Here is a 16511-nt window from a genome sequence, read left to right as displayed (position 1 = left end):
ATTTCAAGGTTGACCAAGCAACTCCAGACTCTGTCTTGAACAACAAATTCTAAAGAATAATCCTGGGCCCTGGTACACACAGGCTGCCAAGTAGGCAATGACGTCTTATGCCGCAATCATTGGGGGGAGGGGAGGGGTGGGTGGCACACTGGGCTTGTCAAAGTAAGCCCCGTTCCCCATCGCTGCTCTTCACAAGAACTGAAAACAGCCAGACACACACGCACAAGTTTCATGTAGGAAAAAAAAAAAAAAAAAAAGACTCACCAAACTCATCGCATATGCTCTCATTTTCTATGAGAGTTGGGTGGTCAAAGGTGTCCCGACAGTACAGGATCTGAGGGTTCTTGCTGACCACTGCGATGCCCCCCAGGGCCAACGCAAACTGGTCCGTGAGAATGGAAGACGGATTATCCTGGATGCGTTTCAGCATCGAGCGGTAGCGGCAGTACTGAGGGTAGCTGAGAACTATCACGTTCGTTTCTTCCTCGTCCTCCCCTAGACAAACGAGAAAACACTTCCATTACCCTTTTTGCTCCAACAGGGAATTGTGGTCCTGGCATCATTTCAATGACCACCTCTGGTTTTGTACTAAAAATAGAGTCTTCAAAAAGACTCTTGTATCAGTTTATCTTTAGCACAGTTCGGCTACTGCCAGCATCCTCTCAGCACCATCACCCCTTCAGATCCATGAAAAAACCTCAGGCAGAGAAAAGGAAAAGAGTGGGATGGATAACCCCACAGACAGATTACGCAATGTTTAGGTCACCGGCAAGCAGCAGAACCAGAAAACCGTCTTGAAAGAATCCGATGTATATATATATTTTAAGCATTAAAGGCATCACCATAGGAAAAAAATCAGAATTTTGCTGAGCTTCTTTATACTTCTTTCCACAGTTTGGTATTGCTTTTATTTTGGATTATGTCATCTTTCAGCGCTTAAAGCCCCTGTAAAGGTCATCCGGCCCCAGAGCGATGTCTGTGGGTCTAAACAGCATCATTATCTGCTCTGGTGGTTGTTAGTTTTGCTCAATGAATATTTCTCACTCTCTTTATGGTCCTGTGGAAAGGCCGTACTTCCCTGCCCACTGAGGACAAACGGCTGTGTGACTTGTTCTGGCCAATGAAATATGGCAGCAGTGGGCGGCTACTTCAAGAGCCAGTGGACAATGGACCACACTCTCTCCCTCCCTTCGTTCTGGACATCTGTAACGTTTCAGACAGTGGCCACTCTGCCAGTCTTGGTCTTGAGTGAGGATAACACAGAGCAAAGCCCCTGGTTGGTCCTAAAGGGATGTATAAACGTAAGCACTTGTTGTTTCAAGTGAGACTGTGATTTGGAGGTTGTTTCTGCAGCATGATCCATTTCAATGTGACTGATACATCCACCTTCCCCCCGCCCTCCCCCCAACCCATACCCCCTTATCATCTTCTTTTTTTTTTTTTTTTTTTTTTTTTTTTTGCGGTACGCAGGCCTCTCACTGTTGTGGCCTCTCCCGTCGCGGAGCACAGGCTCCGGACGGGCAGGCTCAGCGGCCATGGCTCACGGGCCCAGCCGCTCCGCAGCATGTGGGATCTTCCTGGACCGGGGCACGAACCCGCGTCCCCTGCATCGGCAGGAGGACTCTCACACTGCGCCACCAGGGGAGCCCCATACCCCCTATCTTCTAACGTTTCTCAAATCCATCCGGTAACTTAGCACAACGCAGAGGACCACACTGAGAGGACTCCCCAGGCATCTTTGTGAGAGCTCCATCAGAACCAACTTAACTCAGGAGAACGTTTCAGCAACTTTAACGAAACTCCCTCTTACAATGTGATCTTAATGCTTATTTACACCTCACCATATTAAGTGCTCATTTACAAAACCCAGATTCTGCATGCATGAATCCTTCCTTCACCTTAAGCTTGAGAAATGGCACCCCCTCCCTCTGGTATCCTGCCACCTGCACGACGTCAAGCTGGATTTAGGCTCCACGACCCAGTTTGCCATCGCTCTCTATAACCACATCTTCAGGGCATTTGTAAGCAATTCCCAGATATGTCAGTTGCTTATCCAAAGGGAAAACACTCAATATTTCAAGCCTTTACGATGCTGCAGGGAACTGCACAAAACAGTTGTTAAGGACACCAACACTGTCGTGGCCATCTGGTAGCCAGTGGGAGACGAATGAGCAAGGACAGAACGTAATGATGGGACATAACCAGTACCAAAGGAAGGTGTGCATGCGACCTTTTCAGATAGGACGCCATTACCCAGATGTATTTCTCATTACGTTCACTTAGCTCTGCAGGCTGGAGGCTTCTTCGAGAATGGAGACGTTTAGCTGCTTTCCAGATGACGTCTTTTAACGGTTTATGTCGCTTAGACTCCAGCCTGGCTTGTGGGTAGCCACTTCATCAGCTGGCACACTTAATTAAAAGGAAATATGTCTACACTGAAAGCAAGTCCCCAGTGAAAAGTAGTTTTGAGATGCTGATGTATGTCCCAAGACATGCCAATTTGAGATTTTTACAGTAGATCAAGACACTAGTTCGTACTTTGGGTTCAAATTTGTGCTTTCTACAGAGTTAAAGCAAAAAAATGTTTTATTGGAAATATCTACCTAACATCATCAGAACTCCAGAGTGTCTAAGTACTAGTGGAAGAAGCAGCCCATAATGTGTCATTTGCATCATTACACTCTATTTGTCCAGGATGGCCAAGATTTGTCTAAGATCGTCCAAGATGAGAGACAGGGGCATAACCATGAACCCTCAGGACTTACTTCAGCATGCTCAGCCCCTAATGCCATCTCCTGTACATAGTAAATACTGTTCAAATATCCGTTGATTCCAAATCTCTTGGCTTTCTGTAATGGGTGGGGGGTGGCAGGAAGCTGTACTAGTTTCTCTAAGAATTCTTGAATGAAATGGAGAAAGTCATGCTTCTCAGGCTGAATAAAGGTGAAAAAATGAATGCTTCAGAGTTAGCTTTATAGCAGAAGATGTCACCTGGACTCACGGGACCACCTCGCTTCCTTCCTATCCCTTCATTCTCCTTCTGTTTTTCTCTGACCATTTTTCGTGATGATGCCATCTCTAGTTTCTTCTTAATTCTCTATTCTGGATGAAATCAGCCTCCTGGCTATGTTCTGTGCTTAGAAATGACTTTCTTTTTTTTTTTTAACTCCACCTCATCCTTCAAACATTTATCCCTCTTTCATCAGTCAGTTTCCAAAACACTAACCAACCCATGTGGTCCTGCTCTTTCTGATGGAAAAAAAATAGCAAATTCGCTCTGACCCCAAGTCATGGAAACACATGCTATGATGTCCATTCATTCTGGAGACAGTATCTCTAAGAATGCTCCCAGGACCGCCCGCATCAGAATCACATAGCGGGGTGTAAAGAGGCAGACTCTGGGGCCCCAATGAGAACCCCTGACTCAGAAACCCTAAGGTTGGGGCCCAGAAATTTATATTTTTAACAAGCTCCCATGCACATTAAACTTTGAAAACACTACCTGAGCTTTACTTATAGTTATTTATTCAGTTGTGCTTTGATCTCTCTCCTCTCTCTCTCTCTCTATATATATATATACTTTTTTTTTCTTTTTTCCTGTTTTCAGTTATATGCTTCTATCCAAAACCCCAATGTACCTGAAACAGAATACAGGACCAAATTCCCTTCTCCTTGCCGCTTTCCCAGGACTGTTACAGGTATCACAGAAGACAGCAAATGTAAAAAAGCTCTCTTAACCAAAAATATGAGGAACTCAGGAACTGTTTTCTTGTTTAGGAAGCGGAGCAAAAATGCTACTGCAATTTCTGGTGCCAATAATAAAACATTAAAATTTACAAAGGCCTTTCACAAAGCATATCTTTTGTTTGTTTGTTTCTCACAACAACCCTATTAGTAGCATGACAAACTGTTAATTAATATTCCCTGACTTAGAGACGGGAAAGTTGAGGTTCGGACACCCAAGTGACTAGTCCAGGATCTCAAAGAACTAGAAAGTGATGGAGGTGAGACTATAACCCAATCTTTTAACTCCAAGTTTGATGAGCTTTTCATTATGACAAAATGTCACTAATAATAATAATAACAACATTCCTTAGGGTAATATCTTGATTTCTTTTCCTATATGGGTGTGGCTGAAATAAAATATTTTTCCTTTGACATATGATTATTATTATTGTTGTTACTGCTGTGGAAGAGATTTAACTAATTTACAATATTAGGGACGAGGATGGTGGTCTTTGATCAAGTAAAAGAGGAGACATCCGTTTCAACAAGAACTGTTGAATTCAGCCAGTTATAAGCCAGAATTACTCTACTCTGGTTAAGTTGACGGGTTCTTATTTCGGAACACTGAAATTCCCATTGTAACGATTTAACATTATTGACACACCTTTCATGTTTATCAACTTTCTACTTTCTATCCACATGATAGGAAATAAAGTCAACTCTAGGCTGTGCAAGCCGAGAACCCCTGCCCCTCACTGAGAGGTCAGAGGCACAGCTGGGACCTGGTCTAATGTGGTAGTGCTTAGTGATTCCAAAAAAAAAATTATTATAACTTTGTTGCTTATTAGCAGAACCATCCATTTGGACCAGAATTTTGGCATTGTTTGGACAGAGGCAAATTTCCAACCTTTCAATTAGATATTCCCAGAGGAGCTGCCTTTAATATTTACAAAAGCAGAGAAAATCCATGAGACCCTCAGGACTCCTGTGAAGAGGTTAACAAACATTCTAGGTGAGAGTCAAGAGAAAATAGAGAGTAAAGGTGAGACCTGGAAGAACCAACGATTCATCTAGGTCAAAGTTTCCCTGTGTGAAGATACCCTGGATCTCTTCTTTGGAGTTTAGGCAGAAGTTTCTTGAACCGAAGAAACTTTTTTTTTTTTTTTTTTTTCAAGACAAAGTGTGATCACCTTAATATGAAAGGTATGTACAAGAGAGTACAAAACTGAGTTTGGAAGAGCGTTCCAGGTCTAAAATTCTATGATCCTATAACTTCCTTCTAAGCCTTTGCATTAACTTCTTCCTAATACAGCTACAAAAATATTAAATTGTTCAACAGCCGTCATATTTTATTTTGCCCTAGTACACTAAGAAACAAATAAAGCCAAACAACCTTTCAAGAACTCTTAAATTCCTCAGCTACTTCTTTCCTCCTATGCATTTCATACACACACAAACAAATACTCCTATGCAAAGTTACGCATGAAACAAGGGCTGACAGTAAACGCTGTGTAGGACATCTCCCCCTTCCCAATTCATAATAGGTCTAGCAGATAAATCTAAGAATGAATAAAGAGTGGATAAATTGCACATTTGTTTAGCAAGAGAGAGACAAAGTGTTCCTGGAACAAAGATTTTCTTTCAGCCACACCCACATAGGAAAAGAAATCAAAGTATTACCCTAAGGAATCTTTGTCTAACACACTCTAGTTGGTTGGGTTATATATACATTACTTGATTTCTGTCAACAGAAAATGACCAGCAATAAATTACTGGTACCAAAGACTGAAATTTCAAACCATAATTATGATATTCTATTAAAACGTCATCCTGTTCTTCAAGTCCCCCTCCACCAAAAAAAAAAAAGTGTGCCTATTTTAAAATGAAATATTCAAAGGGAATAAGAGTCCCCAAATTACTAAACCTTATTTCAACTTCAGTGAAAAGAACTTTGCCTATTAAAAGTTAATACCTAAAGTACACTGCTTGTAATGCTCAACCAAAATTACTCTAATCCTGCACTTATATCATAATTACACGTTTTGTTAACCTCTCTCAATGTCAATTTTTCACTTATTTATATGTTTTCCAAGTCCAAAACAGAATTCCACTGAGAAACTGTAATTATAACGTGAGACTCCACCCAAGCTTTTCAAACAGTAACTGTATACCATTGCTTTAATCCTCAGCGTTGGGCTGGGAGCGGGGAGAAGGTGGGGGGAGATGGTAAGAGCAGGCATTCATTCTGAATAGCACGTTGCTCAAGTCGTCTTTGTAAAAAGAGAGATGCATGAAATAGCAAACACAATGAATTAATGGAGCATTGACTTTCAAATATCCATAATGCTATTTTTTTAAATAGATAATGGTGGCCAAATGCACAGAAGGCTGAAAACATAAATTCCGGAGGAGAAATTTGCTTTTATCTCTTACACAACAATTTAGAAATGTAACTTTCTTTTTCATTCTGTGGGGAGGGAGGAGGGAAGGCTTGTTTCGGAAACATCACACTATTATGGTTACTGAAAACCACTATAATCTATTTCTAACATCACAGTAAGCTTAAAAAAAAAAAAACTTAAAAAAACCCTCGCACCAGGATTTTATAGAGCCTGGTGGAAAAAGTATGCATGTTCCTTCCTGCACCTAATTACCTCAACTGAAAAATCTGCCAAGTATTTTGCCCTTTAGTTCTCTTAATCGTATTAGGGCAAATGCATTTGGATGCCAATAGAAACAAACATTTAAAGATTTTCACTTAAAAGATTCCAAATATGTATGAAGGTTATGTTTGAGACACAATGTCCCTAGTCCTTCAAAGATGATATACGGTGTTCTTTTTTTTCTCCCCAAGCAAATATGAATTTGCTCATGTTATAAAACTTGATGTCTAGTTTTGAGACAATTTAAGTAAAATAATGTCAATATGAGAGGCTCTTACAATGATTTATGCTTCTTTCTGTTACTTTATTACATTAGACATTCCTTTCTCAAAGCTTTATACTTTTCACTGTGCTCCTAGCAACGACCCAAGGCAAAGCATCAACTTTATATACCTGGCACCATTCCAATTCTTACTGCTATTGACAATTATATTGAAGTTTCCACTTAATTGCTACTCGGCTGTGACACTGAATATTTGTCATAATTAGGCATTTCCTATTTTCCGTCCATTCATTTTTGATTATTACTGAAAATGAAATTTTTTTATTCCAGAAAACCTAAGCATGAAAATTCTACAGATAAGAGTAGCTACAGCTGTTACTATCATTACCAACATTGTAACATGCAGCAAAAAAAAAAAAAAAAGAAAAGAATATAATTTCTCAGAAGGTAATTTTCCTTTCAGTCTAAGTGCTCTTATTCATCTTACAGTTACTCAATGATTTCCTGTTCTAATTACAGGACATTATACAGAAAGACGTTTGTAAAAGGAAAATGCAGCAGTGCATATGACTTAAATGGCCTGAATTGGTTGAAAGTGTTTAAAATTCACAGTTGTACATTAACTTTATCAATTCCTGACTACAATTCTGTGTAAACGTGTAATGTGTCCCTACATCTCTCAAAAGGGAGTCAACCTAGTACCCGAAGTTAGTACACATCAAAGGGGAAAATACAGTTGCAGTTAAACTGATGTTGAAGAGTTGCGGTGGGGGAAGATCAGTTTTTTGGGTTTTTTTTCTCACCAAAGCTGTTACATTGGAGGCATGCCAAGAGAAGGAGTGGAAAATACTAATAATAAAAATAAATTAAACGCCTGATTAAAAGGGAGAGAGAACAAGATTCCATCCAGAACAGAAATGAAAATGCCACCAACTATTTCATAAAAACATACTGTGACGTAAATTGCACATCAGTATTGCACTGCTGTGGTTATTTCGAGAAATGGTTTGTACTGTAAGTCAGATGGTGCTGCCCCACCCTTAATGATTTTGTAAGTCTCTACACAGTAAGCAAGTGGGGCAGCCCTGAGATGGCTAAGACAGAAAACAGACCCAGCCAAACAGAACTGACAATAAAAAGATAATGTACTTTTAACATAACAGAACAAGAAGATTGGTTTTATTAACTAAAAAAAACCCGACTTTAAATGGTCCCCAGCTTGCCATTTGTTTTGATAAATGGAAAGACAGATCTTCCCAGGATAGGCAACAAAAACATCACTGGAGAACTTATAAAAAGAGAATATGGGAAAATATGTCAGTGCATGGTTACAAACAGAACAAAGAATATTTCAAATGTAAAACCCAGGGTTTTAACCAGCTGTTTCCAAAAGCAAGCCACTTCAAATGGATGGACACACAAATATAAAAATACGTGTTAATATGTTAATATCAGCTTTTGCCCTACTACTGCTTCATCACTCAAAAAAAGAAGACAACAGAAAGCTAAACTAAAACCAAGCACTGCCATCACTTGAAGGAACAAATGAACCTACTAGGAGGCAAAGCCAGCTCCACCACCAAGGGTCCCCCAAATGGTCACTGAATTCTAAGCTGCATTCAAGAGCCATATTAGATTTGTTCTAGAGAATTTTGTGTCTGATTCCCACATGGCTCAGCTCAGCCAGATTTAAATGTCATACAAGACAGGGATTATGCAACAGGTGTATCTACTGGTGAGACCACATGGCTAGAATGACGCATAGGTAAAAGTGGTGACCACATTTGGGGTGTGATTCTAAGGGGCCTGACTTACCATAACCTGCCTCCCTTTCACAGGATTAACTGTTAAGCTACAGTCAACCATTCACTTTTAGTATCAATGAGTTTCAGTGTCTGAAGAAGAAAATATAAAGAACCCTTGAGACCCCCTAGGAGCCAGATCTGAGTCAAAATTTCTCCTACTCTAAAATTGTGTCAAAGAGATTAATTTATCCATTTATTTATTTACTAGTGACCCAGGTAAGACTATTATATTGGATTTGAACTTAGTTCAACTCAACCCTCTCTCGCTTTACAGGAAGCTACTACTAAGATCCAGTTAGCCCCTCTGGTACCATGACGAAGTTGCTATAAGAGAAGGAAACTTGACCATCATTAGCACAACTGGTCTTAATACTCATATTAACTTCTGCCATCTTTCCCCTTAAAATATCTACATAGCTTTTTATTCTTTGTTTTTGTGTGTGTGATACGCGGGCCCCTCACCGTTGTGGCCTCTCCCATTGTGGAGCACAGGCTCCGGACGCGCATGCTCAGTGGCCATGGCTCACGGGTCCAGCCGCTCCGCAGCATGTGGGATCCTCCCAGACCGGGGCACGAACCCGCGTCCCCTGCATCGGCAGGCAGACTCTCAACCACTGTGCCACGAGGGAAGCCCTTTATTCTTATTTTGTAGCTTATGCCTGCCATCATTGCGAGAGTCACAATTCCATTTCTGCAGCAGCCATGTAAGCCTTTGACATTTGAGAGACCCTCCTGAACCCCTAAGCTCATGAATAAACCTAATTAAGGTGTGATACTGGACAGATCAATAGCTAAATGATTAACTTCCACACATTAGTCTCTCAGCACGTAAGATCTGAATTTGTGCCTTAACAAAATGACATCGCTATTTGTCATGACTTTCATGGACATGATTATTTCACTAGTCAACACTGATCAAACTAAATGTCATCATTTCCAACATGGTTTGTGGAAAAAATCTGTGTGTGGAGAACTAAACACCAAATGATGTAAGACTGATTAATATTGATTACCTAATGCTCAGCATTTTGAAGGCATTCTATACATATATACATACACACACACATGTGCGTGTGTATATATATACACTATATAACAGGATATATATCTGAAAATAATATTATGTCATGGTATGGCTACTTTCATTAAAACTGTGTGGTCATTAAAAATACTAAAATCAAATAACATTTCAGGTCATGCAAAGATGCTTCTGCTATATTCAGTGAAAATAAGAAAGGTAAGAAATAATATATTCAGCCCCTTGTCTTTTGTTTAATAGCACTACTGAGATATAATTCACATACTAGATAATTCATCCATTTAAAATGCACAAGCTTTTAGTATATTCACAGAGTTATGCATCTATCACTACAGTCAAATTTAGAACATTTTCATTATCCCAAAAGAAACCCTAAACCCCCTCACTCCCACATCTCTTTGCCCCTCATCAGTCCTAGGCAACCACTAATCTACTTTCTGTCTCTATAGATTTGCCTATTCTGGACATTTAATATAAATGGAATCATAAAATATGCGGTTCTTTTTGACTGGCTCCTCTCAGCATAACGTTTTCAAGGTTCATACATACTGTAGATTGTATCAGTATTTCATTTCCTTTTACTGCTAAATAATATTCCATTGTATGGACATACTACATTTTATGTATCCATTCCATCAAGAGATGAGACATCTGGGTTGTTTCCACTTTTTGGCTATTATGGATAATGCTGCTATCAACATTTGAGTAAAAGTTTTTGTGTGGATATATGTTTTCATTTCTCTTGTGCATATACCTAGGAATGGAATTGATGGGTCATATGGTAATTCTGTGTTTGCCCTTTTGAGGAACTGTCAGACTGTTTTCCAACGTGGCTGTACCATTCTACATTCTCTCCAATAGCGTATGAGGTTTCTGATATCTGCACATCCTCGCTAACACTTGTTATTATTTGTGTTTTTGATAGCCATCCTAGAAGGTGTGAAGTGGTATCCCATGTTGTCTTGTTTAATGCTTAAAAATCACTAATAGTGGGGTTCAGCTAGGTTATGAGATTATCTGGGATTCTTATTCTCCTTTGTTTGCCTGCATTTAACTGTGCAATATTTTTTTAAAGATGTGGACATCTGGCAAATTTATATGGAATTTCAAGAGATCTCAAGTAGTTAATCTTAAGAAAGAACAAAGCTGGAGGACTTACGCTTTCCTATTTCAAAACTTACTACAAAGCTACAGTAATCAAAGCAGTGTGGTAGTGGCATAAGGGTCAAATGTGATCGACAGAATAGGGAGTCCAGAAATAAACTTTCAAATGTGTCAACAAGGGTGCCAAGATCATTCAATGGGGAAAGGACAGTCTTTTCAATAAATGGTGTCAGGAAAACTAAATATTGATAGGAAAAGAATGCATTGGAACCCTTACCTCACACCACATACAAAAATTAACTTAAAATTGATCAAAGACTCAAATTTAAGAGCTAAAACTACAAAACACAGGAGGGCTCTTCATGACCTAGGATTTCACAATGGTTTCTTAAGCATGACACCAAAAGTGCAGGCAACAACAAGAACAAAAAAATAGATAAATTGGACTTCATCAAAATTTGAAACTTTTGTGCACCAAAGGACACTATCAAGAAAGTGAAAAGACAACCCTCAGAATGGGAGCAAATATTTGCAAATCATATATCAAATAAAGGATTAATATCCAGAATATACAAATAGCTCCTACAACAAAAAGACAAACAACCCAACTTAAAAGGACTTGAATAGATATTTCTCCAAAGAAGTTACACAAATGACACATGAAAAAAATGCTCAATATCATTAGTCACTAGGGAAATGCAAATCAAAACCATAATGAGATACTACTGCACACCTACTGGGATGGCTATTACTTTAAAAATAAATAAAACAAAACCAATAAACTCCAAGTGTTGGTGAGGATGTGGAGAAATTGGAACCCTCATATATTGCTGGTGAGAATGTAAAACGGTTGTAGCTGCAGTGGAAAACAGTCTGGAAGTTTCTTAAAAAGTTACATATTGAATTATCATATGACCTAGTAATTCCACTCCTAGGTATATACCCCAAAGAATTGAAAACAAGAACTCAAACAGATACCTGTACATCAGTGTAACAGCAGCATTATTCACAAGAGCCAAAAAGTAGAAACAACTCAAGCGTCCAACAACAGATGAACAAATAAACAATGTGGTTATGCATACGATGGAATATTATTCAGCCATAAAAAGGAATGAAGTTCTGATACATGCTACAATATGGATGAACTCTGAAAACATTATGCTAGTGAAATAAGCCAGACAAAGGACAAATAATGTATGATTCTATTTATATGAAGTATCTAGAATAGGCAAATTCTTACAGAGAGTAGAACAGAGGTTGCCAGGGGCTGGGGCTGAGGACAGAGGCAGGGAATAAGGAGTTATTACTTGATGGGTAAAGAGTTTCTGTTTAGCATGATGAAAAAGCTGGAAATAGATACTGGTAATGGTTACACAAGACTGGGAATGTACTTAATGCCACTGAATTGTAAGCTTAAAAATGGTTACAACAGTAAATGTTACGTACACGTATTTTACACAATTTAAAAAACGAGGGGGCTATCTGGCAAGGGTTGTATTTTCTATGTGGATGCATTCTTAATTGCTTCTTGAAAGAAAAAGAGGTGTCTCTCCAGCCTGTAACTAAAATATAAACTCCTGGAGGGCACAGAATCAGTGTCCTAGTTTCTTGTTATCCCTCCTAGACCTTTGAAGGACCACTGACAAAGGCAATTGCCTATAGAGAGTATCGCTGTCAACATCTGAACCTTCTGTCAAACAGTAAGAGCAGTCATGTCATTAGTTCACTCTAGGCTCTGGACCAGCAGCTCTACACAACAGGCTGAAAGGATGTGGAGAAAGTTATCCACCAAACAGTGCTTTAGCCATTGGCTGGCATTAGATGATGGGGACTGAGGTTAGATAGTCATCTCATTTTTGTGACTTTTTAAAAAATAATTGCACTGCTTGAGGAATGTGTGGACCACCCTCAAAGAGCTGAGCCATCTCCAAACAACAGCATTGACTTCTGGGAGCACACATCCTCATGTGACAAGAATTGCTTGGATTGCATTGTTTTCTTGCATATTATCATAGGCCTTCTGGAGTGGCTTAACAAGGAGGGCAAAGGCTTCTTTCTTCTACCAGTGGCTCATCATGAATCAGGGGACTTCAAACTGGTGAACCCCTGGACCGAACCTGCATAGGCATGGGACAGATGCTCAACATCTGTGTCACTCACTACTCTACTCATCCTCCTGAGAGTGAGCCTGCACTCAATACAGCCAATCTCCTTTACCCATCTACTGCCCCTTAGTCGTCTTATGATCACTAAAGAGACAAATCAAAATACTGGTTTTGGAGAAGCCTCCTTTATTGGTATATTAAGGCACCATAAACCATGAGCTTTGATTGTTCTCTTTTTTCACATATTGCCGTTAAAGGAGAAGCTTGGCAGTAGTAACAGAGTACTTTGGCCTGCGTTAAGATGCTCTGAATTCAGAAAAGCCAGAGCAATAAAGGTTAATGATGCTGATCCCTTTAAATGTAGCTGGAATGTTCTGCGAGGTTACCAGATTTTTTAAAATAAACTGCATAAAACCTAAGGATAAAAATTTTACATAATTTATATCAGAACTCTTGTACTTTAATAAATATAGACTCTAACAATTCAGATTTTATCAAATGATATATAATATTTATTCTAACTATAGTCAATCACCATCTTATTTCATGCCATATCATGTTTAACATTTTCTACTGCCTATTAACAAAAAATTCATTCAAATTTATGATAAAAATTTAAATGTCCTCTTAAAATTGGAAAAAGGCAAATATATGGTTTTTGAAAAACCTTTTATAGCAGGATTATTCAATACAAACAATGTGAGCCAAGTATGTCATTAACATTAAAAAAAGTAAGAAGCAAACAGGTGAAATTAATTTTAATAATCTATTTTATCTTTTTTAGCTCTAGTATTTTACTACTAAAAGTAATAATTCAATGCACATTTTTGTCTCCCTCCTTTAATTGAGATATAATTGACGAGGCTCTTTGGTAGGGCTAATGGTCAACTCCGGGAGGGCTCATGCCAAGAAATGCCAAGTATTTCCCAGAACTTCTGCTGCCGGTGTCCTTGTCCCCGCGGTGAGCCACAGCCACCCCCCGCCTCTGCAGGAGACCCTCCAACACTAGCAGCCGTGTGGCTGACAGGGTCTTGGTGCTTTGGCTGGGTGTCAGGGCTGTGCCTCTGAGGCGGGAGAGCCGAGTTCAGGACACTGGTCCACCAGAGACCTCCCAGCTCCATGTAATATCAAACAGTGAAAGCTCTCCCAGAGATCTCCATCTCAACGCTAAGACCCAGCTCCACTCAACGACCAGCAAGCTCCAGTGCTGGACACCCTACGCCAAGCAACTAGCAAGATAGAACACAACCCCACCCATTAGCAGAGAGGCTGCCTAAAATCATAATAAGATCACAGGCACCCCAAAACACACCACCAGATGCACTCCTACCCACCAGAAAGACAAGAACAAGCCTCATCCACCACAACACAAGCACCAGTCCCCTCCACCAGGAAGCCTACACAACCCACTGAACCAATCTTAGCCACTGGGGGCAAACACCAAAAACAATGGGAACTACGAACCTGCAGCCTGCAAAAAGGAGATTCCCAAACACAGTAAGTTAAGCAAAATGAGAAGACAGAGAAACATACAGCAGACGAAGGAGCAAGGTAAAAACCCACCAGACCAAACAAATGAAGAGGAAATAGGCAGTCTACCTGAAAACGAATTCAGAGTAATGATAGTAAAGATGATCCAAAATCTGGGAAACAGAATGGAGAAAATACAAAAAAGGTTTAACAAGGACCTAGAAGAACTAAAGATGAAACAAACAATGATGAACAACACAATAAATGAAATTAAAAATTCTCTAGAAGGAATCAATAGTAGAATAACTGAAGGAGAAGAACGGAGAAGTGACTTGGAAGATAAGATAGTGGAAATAACTACCACAGAGCAGAATAAAGAAAAAAGAATGAAAAGAATTGAGGACAGTCTCAGAGACCTCTGGGACAACATTAAATGCACCAACGTTAGAATTATAGGGGTCCCAGAAGAAGAAGACAAAAAGAAAGGGACTGAGAAAATACTTGAAGAGATTATAGTTGAAAACTTCCCTAACATGGGAAAGGGAAGAGTCAATCAAGTCCAGGAAGCACAGAGAGTCCCATACAGGATAAATCCACAAGGACAAACATGCCAAGACACATATTAATCAAACTATCAAAAATTAAATGCAAAGAAAAAATATTAAAAGCAGCAAGGGAAAACAACAAATAACATATAAGGGAATCCCCATAAGGTTAACAGCTGATCTTTCAGCAGAAGCTCTGCAAGCCAGAAGGGAGTGGCAGGACATATCCAAAGTGATGAAAGGGAAAAACCTACAGCCAAACTCACTCTACCCAGCAAGGATCTCATTCAGATTTGACGGATAAATAAAAAGCTTTACAGACAAGCAAAAGCTAACAGAATTCAGCACCACCAAAACAGCTTTACAACAAATGCTAAAGGAACTTCTCTAGGCAGGAAACACAAGAGAAGGAAAAGACTTACAAAAACTAACCCAAAACAATTAAGAAAATGGTAATAGGAACAAACATATCAATAACTACCTTAAATGTAAATGGATTAAATGCTCCAACCAAAAGACACAGACTGGCTGAACAGATACAAAAACAAGACCCACATATATGCTGTCTACAAGAGACACTTCAGACATAGGGACACATACAGACTGAAAGTGAGGGGATGGAAAAAGATATTCCATGCAAATGGAAATCGAAAGAAAGCTGGAGTAGCAATTCTCATAGCAGACAAAATAGACTTTAAAATAAAGACTATTACAAGAGACAAAGAAGGACACTACATAATGATCAAGGGATCAATCGAAGAAGAAGATGTAACAATTGTAAATATTTATGCACCCAACACAGGAGCACCTCAATACATAAGGCAAATGCTAACAGCCATGAAAGGGGAAATTGACACTAACACAGTCATAGTAGGGGACTTTAACACCTCACTTTCACCAATGGACAGATCATCCAAAATGAAAATAAATAAGGAAACACAAGCTTTAAATGATACATTAAACAAGATGGACTTAATTGATATTTATAGGACATTCCATCCAAAAACAACAGAATACACTTTCTTCTCAGGTGCTCATGGAACATTCTCCAGGGTAGATCATATCTTGGGTCTCAAATCAAGCCTTGGTAAGTTTAAGAAAACTGAAATTGTATCAAGTATCTTTTCCAACCACAACACTATGAGACTAGATATCAATTACAGGAAAAAATCTGTAAAACATACAAACACAAGGAGGCTAAACAATACACTACTTAATAACCAAGAGATCACTGAAGAAATCAAAAAGGAAATCAGAAAATACCTAGAAACAAATGACAATGAACACACAATGACCCAAAACCTATGGCATACAGCGAAAGCAGTTCTAAGAGGAAAGTTTATAGCAATACAATCCTACCTCAAGGAACAAGAAACATCTCAAATAAACAACCTAACCTTATACCTAAAGCAATTAGAGAAAGAAGAACAAAAAAACCTCAAAGTAAGCAGAAGGAAAGAAATCATAAAGATCAGATCAGAAATAAATGAAAAAGAAATGAAGAAAACAATAGCAAAGGTCAATAAGACTAAAAGCTGGTTCTTTGAGAAGATAAAATTGATAAACCCTTAGCCAGACTCATCAAAAAGAAAAGGGAGAAGGCTCAAATCAATAGAATTAGAAATGAAAAAGGAGAACAAACAACTGACACTGCAGAAATACGAAGGATCATGAGAGATTACTACAAGCAACTATATGCCAATAAAATGGACAACCTGGAAGAAATGGACAAATTCTTAGAAAAGCACAACCTTCCAAGACCGAACCAAGAAGAAATAGAATATATAAACAGACCAATCAAAAGCAATGAAATAGAGACTATGATTAAAAG

General features: G+C 39.0%; 1 protein-coding gene across 2 annotated transcripts in view; it reads right to left on the bottom strand.

The window, feature by feature from the left end:
* The window catches only part of ARID5B (AT-rich interaction domain 5B), a 189170-nt gene that overhangs the window by 96385 nt on the left and 76274 nt on the right, over window positions 1-16511 (bottom strand). For both annotated transcript variants that reach the window (XM_089897533.1, XM_022560587.3), the window contains exon 4: window positions 265-495. In XM_089897533.1, the coding sequence (XP_089753659.1) occupies window positions 265-495 (231 nt within the window). The remainder of the gene's footprint in view (window positions 1-264; window positions 496-16511) is intronic.

This window comes from Delphinapterus leucas, chromosome 16 (assembly GCF_059928025.1).
Source record: "Delphinapterus leucas isolate spDelLeu-1000000601 "Yukka" chromosome 16, BTC_Dleu_Yukka2, whole genome shotgun sequence".
Lineage (NCBI taxonomy): Eukaryota > Metazoa > Chordata > Mammalia > Artiodactyla > Monodontidae > Delphinapterus > Delphinapterus leucas.
Note: the sequence above shows the minus strand (reverse complement) of the source record. Positions and strands in the feature narration are given on the sequence as shown.